At 35.5% G+C, this 21750-nt stretch overlaps 1 protein-coding gene across 1 annotated transcript in view; it reads right to left on the bottom strand.

The window, feature by feature from the left end:
* Positions 1-21750, bottom strand: part of PIEZO2 (piezo type mechanosensitive ion channel component 2) — a 150372-nt gene that overhangs the window by 24370 nt on the left and 104252 nt on the right. The window contains exons 14-35 of the mRNA XM_053466029.1: positions 21353-21467; positions 20630-20835; positions 19824-19972; positions 19344-19517; positions 17821-17862; positions 15894-15926; positions 15409-15638; positions 14745-14905; positions 13780-13956; positions 13490-13618; positions 12554-12754; positions 11668-11872; positions 11456-11557; positions 10236-10401; positions 9428-9671; positions 8701-8797; positions 7622-7781; positions 6656-6745; positions 5963-6081; positions 4598-4669; positions 2551-2654; positions 1634-1732 (exon numbers count right to left, since the gene is read on the bottom strand). Of these exons, the coding sequence (XP_053322004.1) occupies positions 1634-1732; positions 2551-2654; positions 4598-4669; positions 5963-6081; positions 6656-6745; positions 7622-7781; positions 8701-8797; positions 9428-9671; positions 10236-10401; positions 11456-11557; positions 11668-11872; positions 12554-12754; positions 13490-13618; positions 13780-13956; positions 14745-14905; positions 15409-15638; positions 15894-15926; positions 17821-17862; positions 19344-19517; positions 19824-19972; positions 20630-20835; positions 21353-21467 (3075 nt within the window). The remainder of the gene's footprint in view (positions 1-1633; positions 1733-2550; positions 2655-4597; positions 4670-5962; positions 6082-6655; positions 6746-7621; positions 7782-8700; positions 8798-9427; positions 9672-10235; positions 10402-11455; positions 11558-11667; positions 11873-12553; positions 12755-13489; positions 13619-13779; positions 13957-14744; positions 14906-15408; positions 15639-15893; positions 15927-17820; positions 17863-19343; positions 19518-19823; positions 19973-20629; positions 20836-21352; positions 21468-21750) is intronic.

The following is a 21750-nucleotide window of genomic DNA, read 5'->3' as shown; positions in this document are numbered from 1 at the left end:
GCGGAGCTGCTTATCTCGCTACTGTTCCCCCTTTGCTGTAATCCATTCCTGGATTTCCCTGTGCTGTGCCGTTTACTTCTGATACTTTGTCTCAGTCCTGCTCTTAGCTTCAGCTTCTGTTTCCTTTATAAGGTGTGCCCCACCCGTTTGTTATGTTTTTCGCAGTCTAAAAGTATGTCCTTCTCTGTTTTGTGTTTAGATTTACTGCTTTGTTTCAGCTTATTAGTGATTCAGCAGGCAGGGTTTAGTGTTAGGACCCACCGAATATTGGAGTACTTTGGCGTAGTGGTGGGCTAAGTATACTATGGCCATAAGATGCGACTAAATCTCCAACTGTTATCATATTGTCCTAGGCTTGTCCTGTATTTATGTGTGTCAGTCTTTTATGTACCTTTGCCCTCTTTTCCCTGAATGATCTGAGGATTCCGGTTCCTCTCTCCTCTCCCCATGTCCCAGTTAAGATATCCTTCCTTGCTCAAAGGAGAAGTGTCTGAGGAGCTTGGCTTCTCACTCCATCCCCTGTGTTCCTTGCCTTGTTCCCTGTCCTTTGTTGTGTCCTGTACCACGTATGTCTTGTCTGGCTATGTTTCTTGCTCGGTCTCCCTGTTCCTCGCTCTGTCCCCCTTGTTCGCTCTGTCCCCCTTGCTTGCTATGTTTCTGCTGTTACTCTGCTTAGCGTCCCAACTCCCAGTCTGCAGCATCCTGCACATTTCTCTGTTGAGCTATGTCTCATGCCTGCTCCAGGGCGCCTGCAGGATATCACTTTGTTTTGTTCTGGACAACATCCGCTGCTATGTCAGGGCCCTGGTATCTGGGCGCACAACCCTAGGTGCTCAACACCCTGGAGAGTGCAGTCGCCCTGGAAACCAGGCCCTGTCCAACTCCGCTACTGCGCAATAACTCCTGAATTCCATCATTGGGCGCACTGGGTCATTACAGTCGTCTGTATGGACCCAGTCCCTGACAAAATACACTGAATCCACATTATTTCTAGGCTAAACCTAAATAGAAAACAGGACACAAAGAGTTATGCATTATTACAATGCACGTGTAACAGAAAACATATGAATCCCATAAAATAGGAAGCTATTCTCAAAACCAAAAATTCATTGAATGGTCAAACTTCTGAGTGTAAAGTTATATAAATATATCATAGCTAATGTCTTACCAGCTTCCTGAGAGAAAGATCAAATCACCACATTGTCTACGACCCACCTGAAAGCATGCATTTGGGATTTACGCCTTAACACTCTGAATGCCAGAGAAGAGAAAAAGCATTACTTATCCCCTACGGCATTCAGAAAGTTACAGAGAAAATCGGAATGACACAGGATAGATAATGTGCAATGCCTGCATTTGCATTTCCTTTTTGGATAATAAAGACCGTGTGAGTGGCCAAATCTTAGAAAAGAAAATAACCGATCATCAACCGGCAAATTTTTTTAGAAAATAACCGAACTGAGGATAGAAAAACAGAAAAAATGGGCCAGTTATGAGCCACATGCTTGATGTCATTTTACAAGCTGTGTGAACGGGAAATGCAGAGGAGGCATTTACGGGAGGGAACAGAATTCTAAATCTACTGTGTTTTTGGTCACATTTTGCACACACTATTGAGATTCCTGATGAATACCTTTGCAGCTCTGATTAAATACTGAAGAATTGTTTTAGGCAGTTTAATGACAGACTTGGGTAAGGCTAAAATGGCGGAAGCAAACTTTCCAATAGCTCTCTAAAAGAAGGACAAAGCAATAGCAATTAGTAGATACAAGTGAACATGAAAATGTTAATGACAACCAATGGTTAGTTAACAGTTTATCAGAATATTACTACACAAACATGAGAAATGGGGATTGAAAACTATAGTCAGATATTACAACTAAGTAAAAAATGTTTAGCAGAAATGTAATAATAAATCCTAGTTCATTATTTAATATAGGATTGGCTTCTCTGATAGAAGCCAACGTTATTGGTTGTGTGTGCTGAGATACACTTCATTTTCTGAAGCTGACGGGTTGATAGCCGGCGGCTAATGGTGTCAGATTTACCCAATAGTATATGGTTTTATTTATGGTTTGATACAATGCACTGCATTCTGATGAGATATTGAACATATTAGTTTATTAGTTGTTAGAAATAACATTAGTTGGATTGCCTGATCATTCGCTCTAAAAAAAGTTAAAAAAAGTGTTGTAAGCGAATCACTTATGAAGCGATCCTAAGCAATGCCAAAATTACTTCACTTCACTTTTTATATTTGGAAAAATAAAGTTTGCTATAAAAACTTTATTTTTTCTGTGCCTTTGTGAGAAAAGTGAAGGAGACTTATTTTATAAACAGTGTTTTGACAATGCTATGGGCAAGCAGCATTGTAACTGAATGAATCAATGTGTTCATTTCAGTATAAAATACACTGATAAATTGAATATGAGGCACACTGACACGAAGGTGCTTGGAATTCTAAAGAATACATATGTACTCTGACAAGCATCTCTTTCCAGATCTGCCCATCGTGCACCCTTTGTTGGTACACCTTCTAGTCAAGCCTACCTGGAAAGCAGATTTTTTTCTTATGTCATCGTCATCTTTTTTATCATCTTCTTCCTCCTCTTCGCTGTCCGTCTCAAATAAATAATAATCACCGCTTCTGACCACTAAGCAAGATAAAATAGTTACTTATTTCTTGAACTGTCATTGATTAGTCATTATTGATTTAACACCTTAAGAGCTCTAACAACAACTCGAGACAAGGAAAGAGAAGAACAGGGTGGACCAATCACTCCTACTTTGTCCCCTGTTCCAGATGGAATAATGTAACTTATTTTGAGCTTCTTGCATATACAAGGACAAACCATAGTCCCCATGAAGACATATAACTGGTTATTGCTCTTATTTCAGTTGATATGGCCAACGATGGACAATTTCATCATGACATTTTTGCCTAAAACTTACAAACCATTTGCCTCCTTGTTATATCTTAGATGACCAAAACCTTATATCCTTGAACAGAACTTTTTTTTTTGTTTTCTCTTTTTACCAAGCCTGACAAAACACAAATCACATGTGCACTTTAACAGAACAAAATCAAAGGAAGACTATGTGTGATTCTTTGAAGGCATCCACTCCATTACTTTTTAACAAGAGAAAACTGATTTAGTAATGTGTGGAGCTCAAAGCTGGAAAAAAAGGCATTGGCCACTTTAAGTTTGTTCATGAAAAATGAAATTATAATAAATTTAAAGTTCATTTTACCCTCATTATAAACACATCTATTCAATGGAACGCTGTATGCATACAAAAAAAATCTTGTGTGTGTGTGGGGGGTTAATTTAAATAAATATAAATAATTTGTCAAAATATAATTTTTTATGTATCTACTGATAATCACACTTAAAATTTCCTTTCGATGTATGACTAAGTTCTCTCTTTAATTTCAATAACGTTTAGAAATCAGGGTAAAATGACACTAAAACATTGGCATACATTTCTGAACTTTCGTTAATCAGATATTTTTAAATACTTTTACTTGTATAAACGTAGTAAGGATCAGATTCACTTTACACATTGTCATTGAACAAGATCCTTATTAAGAACGTTTGAGAAAAGAACACATTTAACCCCTTAAGGACAATGGGCGGTCCCTAAACCCATTTAAAACAATGCATTTTGAGCGCGTACATGTACGGGCTTTGTCACTAAGGGGTTAATTAACATTGAAAACATGAATGTGACTTGTATTATTGGCTTTCATAGAATCACAACACAAAATCGTACATATCGCAGATTGCCAAAACATATAGACATTACCCTAAAACACAGTAGAATTCTATTGCACCCAATAGCATAAGTCACATGCACACTATAACACTCAAACTCATTTGGTGCTGAGGTGTCTTAAATTATTGAGTTTTGTCTTGTGAGCACCTCTAGCAACAAAGGATTCAAACGCTGCCCTGGGGTTCATATTTACCTGACATTGCTATGCCTTGATACTTCCAGATCAGCAAAATATTACAGTTCAAAACAGAGTCCTATTCCAGACCATAAGCAAATTGCAAATTAATACATAATATGTTTGCTCTCTGGAAATATGGGCCAATACACATCTTAGAATGTAATATGAGATAAGTCTAGTAATGAAGCAGAACTTGAAATGTTGGCATAGTTTCTTTATGACTCCATAGAACTGGTGCATCTAGTACACTCCTCCAGATTTACATAGGCCAAGAATCAGTGATAGAAATTGGACTATGAGGACACCATCTGATGTATATGTATACACACCATAAGATATAATTATCAAAGCAGAATTGAACTGCTGAAAGAAAATAGCTTTATAGACATCAGTGCTTTTAGTTTTCAAGTCAAGAAGGGTATTCCTACAAGAACCAACACGTTAAAATTCCCTCTATAATCAATTTATACACAAATAAAGTGCATTATTGTTGCTATTACAGATTTTGAATTTACTGATACTGTTACAAAAGCCTCTTCTAAGGAGTCAGAAAGATGAAACCATGCAAGGACACAAACAGGTCGTTCTGGTCAAGGATATAAGGTAAATCCGTGTATTTGACAGATGATTGAGAAAACCTACTGGAAGCATGGTCAACCCAAGGCCGCCACCACTGCTTTTTTTTGCCCTTGGCCTTCTCTTTGTCTGCTTCTCCTAAAATGAAATATGTTCAGAAATTAATAATATAAGGTGGCTTTCACCTGTAGTCAATATATTATTACTGAAAAACAAATGTCAAACATCCAAGGTAATCAAGGCCTTTGAAGCATCAGACCTACAAACACATCTAAATCGATAAAAGTGCATGAAATCCTCACATTTTTGTACACTTGCTGTTGTTAAATTAGAGTTAGAGCGCTGTATTACTTGTCATGTCATGAAGAACGCAAGGACTAAAGGGACTGATTGGAATTCACCGGCATTGTATGCACTATAGGTGTCCACAAAAGTGTTTCAAAGTCGAATGCAAGCTAACATTAATACAATTATCATTGCCTCAATTTAACCCCCATACTCCTGATTACTTTTACTCTGTCCTGTAAGTTCACTGAGCAAAACTTAGGTTGTGGGTTGTTAGGTTATTCTCACATTGTGGGAAAGATCTGTGCTATATATTCAAATTAGACATCCTTTTGACATCCTGATTATTCTTTTTTGTCTGTCTCAGTCACTATGTTTTTTGGTCTCCCTTGATTATCTTAACATTAATTAAGATCCTCGATTTTACTTTAAAAACATATTGTAGAACAATCTTAATTCCTATACTTATCTTGTCACTGTGTGAGTAATGTATCTGTATTTATAACTTTAATTCACCTTTCAGCTACTAATTATTGTTATAATGAACTATATAGTCTTATGTCAACTTATTTTCCACATAGACGTTAACACCACTATTAATGCAGATTTGCAAGTATACCATCTGTGGGTTTTAACTCCAGTAATTGTTCTTGTCTTAATTTTTCTTAATTGTTCTTTTCTTGTATTAACTTAAAAAAACCGGGAAATGGTCATTCCCAAAGACAAGTCTCATACAAACTGGTCTGCTTTCAAATTTGCATGACTGTAAAGGAGATGATTTCAACCAGGAAATCGTATATGTACCTGAAATATATTGTTAAGTAATAAAGAAATAAGACAGTTTTGGACACTGGGAACTGTATGACATGTTAGCATGGTAAATGGCTCAACACATTCCATCCAGTATTGCAAATGCCCCATGCAGTGTTGCCATGCTGTACTTTGGTCATGTCTTAGACACAATGACTTTCATCTATTTATTGTTGTGGCAAAGTATTTCAAGGAACACTCAGGGGTTAAATTCCTTCTTAAACCCAGTACGGGTCTGTTAAAAGAGGTTTAATCAAAAAATCGAAGATTGTATACCTATGTATTTTATTTTGCTTTAAGGTGAAATCAAACAACCAAAATACTTAGGCACTGTACCTTCATCATCCTCTTCAGCCTTATGAATGGCTTGTCCTTCTCCTGATTCCTGAACAAGACTTAGCATTCTCTCTTTACCTTTTTTATATTTTTCTTGCCTGGCTTTAATGCGGTCCATCCTGGTCAAGTAGAAATTGGTGATGATATATAACAATCTCTATGGTGTACTATACAAATAAACAGCTACAAACTAAAAAAAGTGCAGGGTCAGCAATATGCAACATGGTCAACAAAAGGACTGCGCACTGGCACAAGCGAAAAACAGTACAAATGCCTACTGGGATAGTGTGCCAAAGCATAATTATTACAAGCATGGTCATGTGCCTAGCGATGATTGCATAAGTAAAAAAATCTACATGGGACATCAAAATTACTAAACCAAAAATCATGTCTGCCAAGTGGTCAGTACATGGGTACCATTGCTCTTCACTCACCATACATGAATATCTCTTTTAATTTTATCTCGGCTTTCAGTAACAAACCTTCACCCCCATGCCCAAATCACTTCTGAGCAGCCCAGTATGCAAGCAATCAGTGGTAGTGACTTTAACTCACTTGTAACCACTCAATGACATTTCTTTCTTAACTTTATACTGTATATTACATCCGGTACCTCACTTTATGGAGTAGAAGCGAGGAATACTGTCACATAGAGCAGATTTATAAATTAAATGTAAAGATGAATTGTCCTACTGTCTTTTGAGTTGGTCCATGGACTTTTTTTCTTCTTCAATTCGAGCCTTCACGGCCTTGACAATTGTTGCCTGAAAAAGTTCAGCACCTCTGGAAAAAGATGAATAGATAAACACTGTAATCTATATTATTAAACAAATCAGCTTAAAAATGGCGACAATCATATCTGAACAACGGATACTAGATACCTGAAACATTATTTATGGACTTTCTTTCCTGTTTCCCATAGAGATTCTGATGAAATTATTACACCAAAATACTCTTAAGAAATGGTGTATGTGTTACTGGCGTTATATTTTTGCTAATCTTGATAAATGTCCTAGGATGTCCAACAAGCTCATCTAGGCCCACATGCTTTTGGTCATATAGTGTCTGTGATATACACATTTTATTCTTGTTTTTATTATCATGTTTTATTTTTATATGATAAAAAGGTTTTGTACCGTGTTAGCCGTTGAGAAAACAGGAGAAAAGTATAGTTGAAATGATACCATTTATTGGCTAACTGAGAGTATAATTGCGAGCTTTTGAGACCAACATATTCCATTGAACTGTACATTGCTTATGCTGACAAAATATAGTACATATTACAAATATAACAATTACAAATAACATATATTACATAATATAAGAAAACAGAGATAGAGGAGTCCTTGTCTGTTTTCCACTATTAGGTTCCCATCCTTCCGGGGGGTTGGTAATGGGGGAAGGAAGACAACTATAACAAGTTTACTTTAGTTGGTTTCTCTGTGCAAACTGGATTTTTTTTTCTGTATGGATATTCTATGCATTCTTTTTCTGCAAATGTGTTTACTGGACTGTTGCACATGGAGTATGTTCTCTGCCAGGAGTGTTTTGGATAAATGTATTACTGGCCCACTTGACTGGGCTGAATGTTTTACGGAGCGTTCCCTGCCAAGGAATCCCCTGCTACCAAAATGATTGCTTTATTGCATTATTACATACCTTGAAGCAAGAATCTGTGAAGACTTGATGTCTGCCACCACATGTAAGAAGTAATAACTCATAAATACTCTTCTTTGTAATAAAAGGAATGCAAAACATATGCTATCCCATATGATTCCAGCTTCCCCACTCGGCAATTGACAGTTCTCAGTATTTTCAGCTTTAAACCAAAACAGAAGAAAATGATCAAAAATTGAAAGTATGTTAAGTAAAAGTAAATATCATTAGTCTGGTTGTAAAATATGAGCATAATTAAAACACTCAGTACAGGCTGATAACACTAAGAAAAATAGACAAATAATTTCAATGCATGAAATATACAATATGCTGTTTCATACTGTTTTTTTTCATTACATTTATATTTTATTTTTCTTTACACATATGCATGGACTGCTTTTTACATTTTTTGTTTTGCTGTTGTACAGTGGATAATCTATTTATAAAGTACAACGTATGGTACATACATATTATATGTCATATAATAATAATTTATGACAATGTTAGAGAATGTTTAAACCTGTTTATTTTTTTTTGTTAAAAAATGGAAGGGCTAATGTGTTATAATGAATAAAAATTGCCTATTAATGACACACATCCATCACACTAACATCACAAAAGACCAAGCTAAAGCTAAACGTCAGCTCTTATCATATTCCTTGCGTGTTATTTCAATGCCTAGTCTCACGTCAGTCCCAAAGTGGAGAATGAAAATGAATTATAATGCTAAACTTTTTGTACCATATACCAATATTCTTCACATTTTGTGTTTCAGCTTTGGCATTTTATGTAGAAAAAGCAAAATGTGAATAAATACAAAAATAAACAATTAAAAAACGTTCTATAGTTTATAGAAAGGCTGTTAAATGAAATAGCTCTAGAGCTGCAGATCTGTTTTAATGTCTAGTGTTTTAAACAGCTATTACACACAGATGACGAGTCTTACAGGGCATTATGAATTCCAATATACAGCAGACAAGAGGCAAGTATGCAGAAACATGGCTTCCTTTGTATTAGTTAACACATGCTTAAAATAAGCAAATTCAGCTCTCGCATTCAATTTGTACAGCTTATTTACTTACGGATGCGATAGCCTTTCACTGTACAGGCCAGACTGAATGCCTGAATTAACCAGCAACTGTTTTTGATTAGTGATTCAATGTAGCCACATGCTCCTATCTGAAATTCAAAAACAGGCATGAAAAAGTACTAAATATACATATATGTATATAGTATATATATATATATATATGTACAAAAGGTGAATCTACTGCAAAACTTGAAGAGTGGTCGTATCATATGACTGCTTTTAAATCACTTTTAATACATAAATCTCCATTAAATATATAATGTACTCAAGGTTTCTGTGTTATTTGTATGTGATTAAAAAAGTCTATTAAGGTTTGTTTCATTAACATGCAGAGACACTCAATGCTTTGCCTAAGTGAAAAAACATCTTTAATTAGCAACATCTAAAAAAGGTGCATATGCTCATATCTGGGGACTGACATCAGTTGGTAAGTAGTTACCCAGACTGGCTCCCTATGCATAACTGTGTATGAAATAGTGTGGATACCCCCAAATTTTTGTAAATGTAAAATATAACATTTTTAACCCCTTAAAGACAATGTTTTCAATGGGTTTAGGGACCTCCCATTGTCCTTAAGGGGTTAATGGTTACAGTTGCACTGATTTCCATTTCCACCTGCACAGCAGTTTACTCCAGGATACCTTTGTACAATAGTTCTGGTTTTGGTTTAATTCCTATACGATTAATAAGAGCTAGGAGACAAGTAAGTCGCCACTTACTGAGAGTATATTTTTCATTGTTATGACAAAGACGTTGTAGGCAATCAGCCAATCCCAGTAGCGCAGGATGCTTCGTATAGGCTTCAGTAACAAATCTCCACCAAACAAGAGGAAGTAGAAACAAGCAACCAGGTACCCCATGCAGAATATACTGATCCGTGTGGTTCCAGTAATGAAAATGATGGTGAGCACGAACCAGAAGAGGTAACTAAAGATGATCACTTTACACATGTCCAAATACGACCTAGAACACAAATACTGCAGCTATATATCATTTCAGAACTGATATATAATATAATATAATATGTGCTACAGTCCTAAACAGGTGCTGAGGCTTTTTATTGGTTAGGTATATTGTTTTGGAGCAAGCAGCTGATGGCAAGGAGTATTCTTCCCACTATCAAGTCCTTGGGTACAAGGATACTGAAATCAGTATAATATTGCCTGAAATATATATACATGCTCTTCATATGTACACTAAGCATTTACCAAAAGGGCTTAGTATTTAAAGACACACCACAAACTGGGTTTTTTCACTGCCAAATTTTCTGTAGCAAATATCTAACAAGTTAGCATGCATGGCCTCCAAACTGTGTCCTGATTCAGACTGGAACTCATCCAGCTTTAGGGCCATTGTTCACATTACATTCTTATGCAATGCGATTTACAATGTAGTTTGGCTGCTTTAGTTAAAGCATATCATGCACATGGAAATTGTCAATGTACTTATTAAATGTGGTCAACTTGTAGAATCTCATTTTGGATTGAAACTCCTATGTAAATGAGAATGGATCTCAGGTAACTGTACCTGCAGTGAATGAAGTCGGGAACCGGGTTGTGCTGACTAAATGAGGCAGCATCAAGATTCATACAAATTTCCACATTGTCTCCAGCCATGATCCGCACCGCTGCCTTGTTCTCATCCTCAAACACTTCTCTTTGAAGGGAGACGCAGAGTAACAACATAAAATCATCTAGCAAAAGATGAGGATGGAAAAAATCAATATGCATGTACCGTTATTCTTTGCTGGCAGCAGAGCAAACTACATTTGGTTATAAAAACGCTTACAAAGAAACAAGACAATCTGTGATAATAAATGGAAAGACCAAATTTAATAAGGATAGTACATTTTTTGGTTAACTGAAATGTAATGGATTGCAAGCTTTTGAGACCTAGGTTTCATCTTCAGGTATTTTACTGCTGTATAAGTTGATAATATGCCTGAGAGACGACTGCAATGTTTTACACTTCAAGCATGGTATCATTTTTACCAAATTTGCTCTTTTCCTTTGTATGGCTAACATGGTACAACTCTATACCTTTATCATAAAGAGATAGTAAAACTTGCTACCTTTAAGCTACCTTTAAGACCTGACCGTTGAAACCTGTTATTCTTATGGCAATAAAAAATAGCACAGAATAATTCAGGAGCTTTCTATTTGTATAAGCCAACAAAAACATTAAAAAGGAAATACTTAAGATGTAGTGTTTGGTTGGGTATTTTCATGGATGAAAAACCAAGAAAGTAGGTATTAAAGAAGCTGTTCCACCTACTCTGCTAAATGAAATACTTTTACTAACTTTTGCAATGTTAAAACATCATTACTAGCACCGAATGCCTATTTTCACGCTGATCAAGCAATACGTCTTGTCATTCATCATTTTTGCAGAGAAGGCTTGTCATGGGACAAAATAGCAGGCACTCATAGGATGCTGACACGAAAAATGGGGAAAAATGCAATGAATGGTTTGCTCTTGATAGAACAGTAAGAGACTAAATGGGTGCCCAGAAAAAATAATCAAACGTATATTCCAAGTTAAAAAAAAGCCAATGTTTAAACTATTCCACAAGCAGGTCTAGAAGAAAACTTATGTGGTAGTCCGTATTTGTAATTTTTTTTTTTATTTGACAAAATTGGATTTGTGATGTTTGATACTACTGCAGTTGAGACGTTGGCAGATACTCATAAAACATATGCATATAACATTATAGGTTATTTAATACACATAATAGTGCACATACTCACAGACAAGAAATACAGGGTTAGGTCTCACAATGAAGTCTGGAAAGTATAACCACTTTATTAAATTGGAGTTAAATTTGGCTCCAGGGTGTCTCCAAGGGTAATCTGAAAACATAATATAAGTAAAGTTTAAAAGACAATTATTTATTACGTTACATTAAAAAATATATATGCTGAACATTAAATATACGTATATATATAAATTGATCCTTTACCTTTACATGGAGCTGGAGGTATGCCAATACATATGAAGTACTGGAATGTAATAATGCAAGCAAGAAAGCAGCAGTACCTATGCCAGGTCTCTGCAATGGCTTTTCTTCTCCGCCGGTACAATACAACAAACAGCCAAAATGCGTGAATCATAGCAAATAAGTCCATCCTTTGGCCAATTACATTAACAGACAATAAGAAACAAGTCTGGACAAAAAGAAAAAAAAATAGATCAGCAAAGTAACAACAGAAGTCCCAACCTTATACTTGGCTACCACTGCATTTTTCTAGGATAACCCGCTGTTTCCTTTACTTTGAGTGCCATATGGATTTTACATGGATAAAATGTTATACAGACGTTTTATATTCTTCCCACCGTTAACTCAACATAAAAGCTAAACAAATGTTCATATTTAATACCTAAAAATGGCAGAAAACCAGATATGTTTGAGAAAATGAGGCTTTGATTCAGTGATACTTTTAGCCATAAAACACAACTTGTTGGAAGGACATTTCATGGACACTTTGCTCTGTTTAACACAGTATGTTACATGTATGTCTTTTAACATAATAACTTTATAAGGGTAACATGTAGAGGTACATACATTTCCAGGACCTAAGAGTAATTTTCTTCTGATGAAAACTGATCTATGAGGTCTTGAAAGTTTTTGTGACTACATCTTGCTCTAGGTCCACAAAGGCCATAACCATGTATCTACAGACTGTTGTGAAACGGAGATGCTGTAGCTACTTATAATAAATGTCTCCTTTAAGCTTGGTTGTATAGCATTTTCTCAAGAACCATATGAGCAAAAAACAATATTCTGAACCCTCTTCTAGCAGTGTGCTAACAGTATAGAGATGTTAAATCATACCCTAAAACCTTACCTCCAAACCAAACTTGTAGAAAAAGTAGTTTACGAAATACTTGGCACAGTTGATGAGTCCATCATCCAGGTGTCTTCTTGTGATATCATGAAAGATTGTTTTAGTGGCAGGTGCAGTGATATTGTTTCTACATCTGTAATACTCCTGATGCCGGTAAATAGTTACTTCAAAGGCTAATATGGCCAACATGAGTAAATTGTTCTATGGAATACAAAAAATATAAGAGTTCATGTCTGTGTAGTTTTTTATTTGTTCCATTTTTTACATGCAGCAGTCACACCTGATAGGATAAATTCACAAATTTATGCTAAAGGGTGTAGGTGCATGTGATTATGTCGTTTTTTGATTTTGATAATTCAGGATTCCTGTCAAAATATGCGGTCCAACCCAATAATTATACTGCAACTAAATTAAGCACTGGCATTACAGTGAACCAGTGTGTTGCCCGTGTTCAGGCATACTATGTGAACACACTGTAGAACGTGGGCACGTCTAATTTGCCCATTTTTGTCTACCTGTTGTGTATTGGTGTAACTATAGATGTAGCTTTGGGTACAGTTGCCATCGAGACCCTGTTTACACTGCAGTTCATTTCCCTGGTGGTCCAGTAATGACCAGGGAGGTCTAAGATTCCACTAGAACAGAGCTCTGTTCTCCTCGCAGCCCCGTGATGACCCCTTTAGCTGGAAGGTAGGTGCAGAGGGGTGGCAAGTGAAACTGAGCCCAAAATCTTTTAAAGCACATTGTCCCATGGAACATCCCTACTGTTGTAAGACAATAACCTTCACTTTGTCCTTGACTTTGTCTTTCGCCAATATCATGCAAACCTTCTCACAGTGCCAGCCTCCACCACTTCTCCTGAAACGATGTTTGACTTATCTACCACCTTTTCAGTGGACGTATCTTACAATAGATTATATAAGTTATATAAATTACCCTTAAATAAGCAAGTAGAGGTTCCGATTTTCTTAGTCCTACCCATCCGGATGGATCGATGGGTGCCCTATACAGAGCTGAGATCATGAGTTCTGTTCTGTTTTCCACATTAGTTTGATTGGGAAATGGCTGGGATACAGAAAAAAAATGTTACGATGCAAAAATAAATCTATACAACTGTCCAATACTACTAGACGTTCCTAAGAAGGCATATGACATTGGTAAAGCAGAAAGGTTAAATGTAACAGATACACATACAGTAATCATACACGTAACATTATTGTACTTACGAGTGTACAGTTGCTAGAAAAGCTTAGAGGTTCGATAGATGAAAGCTGGTACAACATTTTGCATACAATGATAACGCATGTCCAGACCGTGCAAACACTTGATGCTAAAGGCCGGAACTGTGAATAGGGCAGAGCAAAAGCCCATGCGATCAAAAACACATAATTTAGTAGGGAAACCTAGGAACAAACATAACAAAAGAGTTGGTCAGATACTGTACATGCTTTGTTGATCTATAAATTAAAGCTGCAATGTGATTAGCTACTATGGCATTAAAGGTTCACAAGATTTACAAAGTTATGAGGCCAGCAGTGAAATCCACAGGGATTTGTCATCTTGGGAATGAGGTTTGCAAGAAAGATTGAAATCCTAAATCAAGACATTCTACCTTTTCGGTAATATTATTATTTTTTATTTACATAGCACCAACAACTTGCACTTACAATACATACGGTACATTCAAAGGGTACAAAAAAATATAACTGAAAGACAAACTGAAACATCAGGTATAGAGGGCCCTGCTCGCAAGTTACAATCTGAGGTAAATCCACCTTTCAAAGAGTCTCTCTGTTTTATTACAGCCCATTATTACTATCCATGAAGCTGTATAAGATTGTTGTGGGTAACTGGCATTAGCATGAGTCAACAACGTAATATTAAGTTACAGAAGCAGAAATATGGTGAATTTATGTCCAATTAATGCCAAGAGCATATATGACTATTTTGTGTTGATTTCAGGTTAAGTGCAGTGTGGGTGCTTTTAAATTAAGAAACTGTGTCCATGTTGTGGTAGATGCCAGAAACATGTAATGAAAATAGATCAAAATAATAAAAGAGAAATGAAATGCAAGAGATATTTGCAACATACTGCTACAAAAAAATCTAACCTGTGCATACAAAACCCTTCGAAATCTTATGAACAAGCTTAAATTCCTTTTTGTGCTAACATATATTTAATAGAACATACCTCCTTCACAGTGACCCAGATAATGTATGAGGAAACAATCTTTATTATGTGAAGTTCCAAAATCCACCACACAAAGACCTGCATCTTATGGAAATATTCCAAAAACTTTAGAAAAAGGACGGTCAAGCGGTCAATGACTAGGTGCCATTTGTTTTTGGAATCTAAATTGAAAAAAAAAGACAAGGTTGTTTATTGAAACAAGGTACCTTTGCTAAACTTTATCTTTTTAGTAAAAACACTTCTTGTTCTCTTGTCCAATCCAAACTAAATACCATCCCAAAGTCTTCTCCGATGCTCATTTGGCCAAGTGAGTCACTGAGAGCAACTGTGTGGTATTATACAATTTAGGGCAGCATATCAACTAGGGTGACCACCTCATTCATGTTTTCCAGGATACATATCATTTTTACATATTGCTGACCAGCCCAGATAAAGTGCTGCAAAATTGGGGATGTATAACTAACTAATTGGCTCGCTTCCATAGGTCTATACACCCCACATACTGCAGGGCAGCACTTTATCTGGGCTGGTCAGCAATATGTAAAAATCATACGTGTCCTGGAAAACATGGCCGATGTGGTCACCCTAATATTAAAATTTCAGCTTGCTTTCATATATGTTAAGCTATAATATTTAGCACACATGCTAATATTAGACAATTCACCTGTTGTTTCCTCTTCTTCTGATTCTTCTTCATCACCTTCCTCTTCTTCATCTGTATCACCCTTTTGCTTGTCACTCCCTTTGCCCCACTCATCATCTGAATCCTGGTCATGATCCTTCTCTCCTGCGTACACTTCCAATTGTTTCTCTTGTTTCTCCGCTAACATTTCCGATTCTGTAGTTAAGTTCATCATGGTTATATCAGCCAAACTTCCTTCTGGGTGCACCAATCTGTTGGCATTATACATAAGTTAGAATGTCTGTACAGTTTCCACCAGAGGACATTATGAAGGCTAAATACATTGGGCATAATCCGTGTGCCACAGTTTCTGAATGGTAACTGGTTAGTCTCACTTTGGATGGTACTAATGCTTAAACTTGATATTTTCCCTTTGGGAGAAAATAATCAGAGTTTAAGAAGTAGAAGCATGAAATGACTGCATGTCATACCAGACGCATTTCATGGCTTCTAGTCATGGCACTTACTCATTTTGGTGAAATGGGATTTTTTTCTTGATGCTGCTCAAGAGCAATCAAAACAGAAAGAGAAAAGGAATATGAGAATAGGAAAGGTAAAAGCGTGATATATAATAGTTAGAGTAACATCATGCAACACCGACATTTAGATTTAGAATGACCCTGTGGACTGTTACTCAGCCCTTGTGTCAGCCACTGCTCTTTAAAAAGTTGGTGCTCTGGAACAGTGTTACTCCACCAGTCCTCCAGGTCTACTAACAACTTGCTCTAAACCATGGACTGTTAGTGACGCTTTCAGCCTGGTTTAAACTACTCTTGTGGAACATTGTATATTTGTGCCCAAATGTCAATACGCATTCTATGGAATTTTCTTGATTTGCTTTATTATAAAAAAAAAAAATCGATAAGCCCACTTGCAGTTAAGATATAAACATAAGTGGTAAACAGTTTCATAAATTATTTGAATAATGCACAAGCGGAAAAAAATGTTTGAGGAAAATTGTGTTGGTTCATTCTCCATGACAATTTAGAAAATAACCAAATGAGAAAAGGAGGTGGGGAATTCATTTGTTGGTACTGCACCATTAGCTAGCCAACAATTAAATATTTCATGGAAATAACCGGTATGTAAAAGGTATACGTTTGTTGAAAAAAAAAAAAAAAAACTTTTCTGCATTGTAAAATCTATCATTTTATAAAGGCTGGTTTAAAATTGTTGTATTACAATCCTCCTACTACAATTATCCTACTTCTACCAATTTCACCCATTTTTAAAAACCTTTTCATAGGGTTTGCTTACGGTCATATATTGCATGTAACATCTAGCATACCCATTGTTAGCCACTTGCTAATGAAGTGTCCCTATTCAAACAAATTTATATATACCTTTTTAAATGGGATAAAATAGAATCGAACCCTATTCACGTTTTGAAAGGCTAACTTGGAATAAAGTAATATATTACTAATATGAAAGTAAATAAATTGTTTACATTCATCAAGAGAATATATTTATCACTTTGCATTTTTGCAAAGATATTCTTATATAAATGCAGTAGAAAAAATATGTATATAGAGAGAGGAAATAAATAGGATTGGAAAATGAAACCATATTTCCTCTAGTATTAAGAACATGAAGTCCAAATAAAATGACTATTCATGAAATTAATAGTTAAATGACTTGTGTTTTCACTGGATGGTAGCAAATGTAGTAGATTCTATTTAAAAAAGACCGTTACAGAATTATACCAGGTGCTGGGACCTAGCCAGTAATCCATGTATTTACTGCCACGAGCTCACTAAACCTGTACATAAATTCTATTTATAAGTTACAGTCAAAGTAAGCATATTTAAAGGTTAATTGGTGGCATAGGAAAGGTCTGGTCAATTTTCATCTTTAGATTTAAGGGCATGTCCTCTGTTATGAATTGGTTGGTAGGGTAGGAATTGGGAAGATCCAAGCTTAATGTGCCTCAGCACCTTATTAACACGATTTCCCTCGTATGAAAATACTTCTCTTTTAGAGACATTACCTCTACCAACCCATTCAGTAGATATCGGTAGAGTAAGGTGATTTGCTTGTTGTGATATAAATCCTTAATTAAACAGTTTCATGCTTTCATCAGCTGAGACTGAAAGTCCTATCTCAATAACTATATTACTCCGGCTGTTTAATGCACTATGACACTATGAACCGTGTTAAAATATTTAAATTGTGAATCTCTCCTATAAGTGTAATTTGTGATATGTGGTTTGTTTGCCAACATATCCTTCAGGATATCTGAGCAGAGTATGGCACATAGTGATCAGTGACGATCAAAATTACTTCTGCTGCATTGTATTCTGCATCCAATTCTAAGTTCTTCATATGATGTAAAATCGTAAAATGGTACAAATACAGTTGTATATATTTACATTAACATTTCACCTGAATACCCACCTATTTATTATTAGGTAAACACGACCATTAACTTTGGCATGGCTACGAGATGATAGATGGAGGCACGAGAAAGCATGCGATAGAAAAGTGAGTCAAAAGAGAAAGATAAATTAGTTAAGATGAAACATAGCACAAGACTAAGAAGCATGCATAGTCAATATAAATAGTACAGTTAGTAGAGATGGGTAAATGGCAAAAAGGATAGTATACCATAAAGTACGTGAACTGACACTGGAAGACACAACATATTCGCGTAGGTGAAGAGAAGGAAGAGTACTGGAGATGTGAACGACTTCTCCACAACCTAGGACACAGCCTACATCGATATGGTGGGAAGCATGTGTTTAGCACGTGTGTCATGTGATCACATTCCTGGTATTCATAGGGTTTACAATAGAGTCCGAAATTCTAAACTCTTCTTTTCTTCTATGCAGAGTACAACTTATCACAACGGTGTATTGGTTTATTGAAAATAATGTTTTTGTTTGGAATGCTCTTTCTAAACTTCATTGAATGTTGCCGCAGTCAGACATAAGCAAAGGTATTGTTTTTTGTAAATTACTCCTGCATTCGGCATGGGACAAAATCACACTTTTAGTATATAATATGATACAGCTGTCACTATAACAGGATGTGGTAGTTTTCAATAATTCCCATGGCAAATGTGATAGTGTAAGCTCTGAATAGATTTACAGTAGCTTTTATGGGGGCACTAAAATATTTTGGAAACTGAAGAACATCTCTGACATAAGTCATATTTCATCATGATACACGTCATCTTCTGATTGTTTTCCGCAGAATAGTAGTCAGTGGACTAGGAAGCTTCAATAGATTAGAACTGGGCAAATTACTGAAAATTGATTGAATTCATAGTGTTTCGTGCACAGACAATGATGAAGGCAAAGAGTGGAAACTGCTGATGTACCAAAACCCAGTACATAGCCTGAAACCCATCTGTCAAATGACAGATACACATTTCATCTTTAATGGGTCACCTTTTACACAGCTATTAAATAAATGTGACTATGTTGGATTTTTAATTTAATAAATAAATACATAATTGAAGCACACAATGGTATATGTGTTTTGTAACTGTCTTATAAGGTAATTACTAGTAAAAATACTGTGATAAAGAAAAAAACATTTTTCTTTACTGAAGTTCACTACTCTATACTTCACTGTATTTTATACGCAAAGTAGTGTTTTTTCCATTGACTTCCTTGTAGCAAACAGTAGTATCCAAACATTATAGGATAACCTTTAATGTATTATATCAGAAATAGTGTGATTGTGTAATTCAATAATAGATAAAACAGCCCTACAGTACCATGCTGGGGTGCCACTCAACAATATTTATGCAATCTCACAGATACATCATAATACATCATAAATCACAGTAAGTATGCCATGCAGTATATTGGTCAATCTACCTCATAATCAACAAAAAAATGACAATATACAAGAGGTTACTAGCAAAAAGGTCAAATTTAAAATAGATGCAGATCTTATTTTTCATTCCATACCTATAAATAGTGTTGTCCTGTTTGCTGGTTACGGCCTTGAGGTCAGTTAGCTGGAGGAAATGATCGTGAAAATAATGAAGGTGCAATATACACACCAACAGAAAAGAAGTTGGGATAAATATACGCGTGAATAGATCAGTCAGATTAAATCTTTCTAAACCAAGATCTGCTAGCCTGAAAAACAAAGGAAGGCATCATGTCAGAACAAATACACTACATTTTTTATATGGAGCACCCAGCAAATTTGTTGCACTATTAGGGGGAATACACCTTTAACGATACATTTCTAACAATAAAAATAACCATCGGTTTAGCACTCTGGGACTTAGATGTGAGGAAATTGCTTACTTAACATAAGGAATTAAGCTAAGACTGACTTCAAAGAAAATTCATGTTACTATATTACTATGATAAGTGTATAGCATTTGGAATAAGTGATACACATCGGTACCAAAACAGAGACCAAGCTATGCCACTTACTTTCCTTCGTCTAATCCAGTCATGTTCATCCAAAGGGGAGGAAAAGATTTAAACTGGTATGTGTAAATGAATACAAGCACCAACATGGTGTAAACAACAACCGACATCCAGAAATATTTTAAAATTCTCCTCCACCATTCATAGTGTACCTGAAAAAATAAAGAAAAATGCATGTAGCTGGATAGAGTTTTTCCATAGATAACAAATAACAACATATGATTTGCATGAGTGCGTCAAGGATCTCAAAATTCCACCTTCTATGCAAGGTAGCATTATATTCATCTAATGTAGTAATTAATTGTTGTTGAAATCTCTATTGCTTTAACATATCCTCTAGATTGTAAGCTTGTTTGAGCAGGGCCCTCCTCACCTGTTCTCTCTGTTAGTCAATTTATGTTACATACTACTTGTTATGTCCTGTCTACCCATTGTACAGCGCTACGGAATTTGATGCCACTATATAAAACAATAAATAATAATAATAGCCATCACATTTTCTGTATGAAGCCCTAGGGCTGACCAAAAAATATTTCATTGTTGTAATCATCCTTTTTCTGGCAATGATCACACTTTCTTGTGGTTTATTAAAGTTCTTCTGACTGATATCCCAATGTTTCTACCATTTCACCCTTTTTATCATTATCCAACCCAGTTTTTTGTTTTTATAAAACATGGTGCATATGTTTTCCTGCTTGCAATTCAACTCTACAAAATACAGAAGAATGTTTATTAACTGTACTTATACTTAGACACGAGAATATACAAAGAGGGACACCTTTAGTGGAATGTTGTGACTGTGAACTTACCTGATACAGAGCCACACAGAACAGGAAGAGCATCATGTAGATAATTTTGTACATTACTATCTTTCCCTCAAAGCTGACAAAGAAGAACATGCCACCACAGACATAAATCCAGTATTTGACAAACATTGCCATCACAAGGTTTCCCAGCACCTTCATAATATCATTCTCATCTACTTCTTCTTCTTCCAGTGGTTCCGACAGTTCCTCTAATAAAATAAGTAGTTTAATATGACTTTATAAATTATTTAACATATATATATATATATATGGAGTGTATAAAATAGTGTGAAATTCCACAAGTATACCTTGTATGGCTCCTCAAACCTTTTCTAATGAAGCATTTCCAGTATTTGGTTTTGCTATCAAAGTCCTCACAATATTACAATTGACCTTAGTAGCCAACTCTTAAAATGTTTACTATCAAATGCCAAATGAACTATGTAGTTTCACAGTTATACAATTCACTAAGTTTTTGGTACACACGCTGATATCTAATCTGCCAATACATCTAATATGTGGGTTTCTGGAATTGATTCATATACTAACTACTAACATATATCCCTAATAAAAGTCATTTCATTTTTCCATACATAAATAATAAATTAGTTTACATATATTAGCGACTCCTGTTCTCATCCAAACATGGTAAGTTAAGGAATATAGTTGAGTGACGAAAACATAGTAGTTGATCATGGATTCTGATACCTTCATACATTAACTTACCCTTTTCTTGGCTTCCCACCTTTATCTCTGACAGGGTTGTCTCTTTTATTTTTTCTTCTTTTTGCTCAGTAAGATGTTGCCTGAGCAAAAGCCAAAAAGTAACTGTGAAAATTATCTAGAAAAAGAAAACAAATAAATACATTATGCTCAACTTAGATGTTATTGTTAATTAGTAAAATATATACTTGTTCCTTATCTAATGAGCTTCTTCTGTTAAATATGTATACACCAGCGTTAAATACAGCATATAATATTACCCTAAAATCACAAACAATTCTGATGATACAGAATTAATAATTCCAGATGCAATAGATGATAGGGTTCAGTACTTTCTTGAGAAATCTTATGTTAAATGAATATGAAAATATAAATGGACAGAAACTAAAAGATAGATATTT

The sequence above is a fragment of the Spea bombifrons genome, chromosome 5 (assembly GCF_027358695.1).
Source record: "Spea bombifrons isolate aSpeBom1 chromosome 5, aSpeBom1.2.pri, whole genome shotgun sequence".
In the NCBI taxonomy this organism is placed as follows: Eukaryota; Metazoa; Chordata; class Amphibia; order Anura; family Pelobatidae; genus Spea; species Spea bombifrons.
Note: the sequence above shows the minus strand (reverse complement) of the source record. Positions and strands in the feature narration are given on the sequence as shown.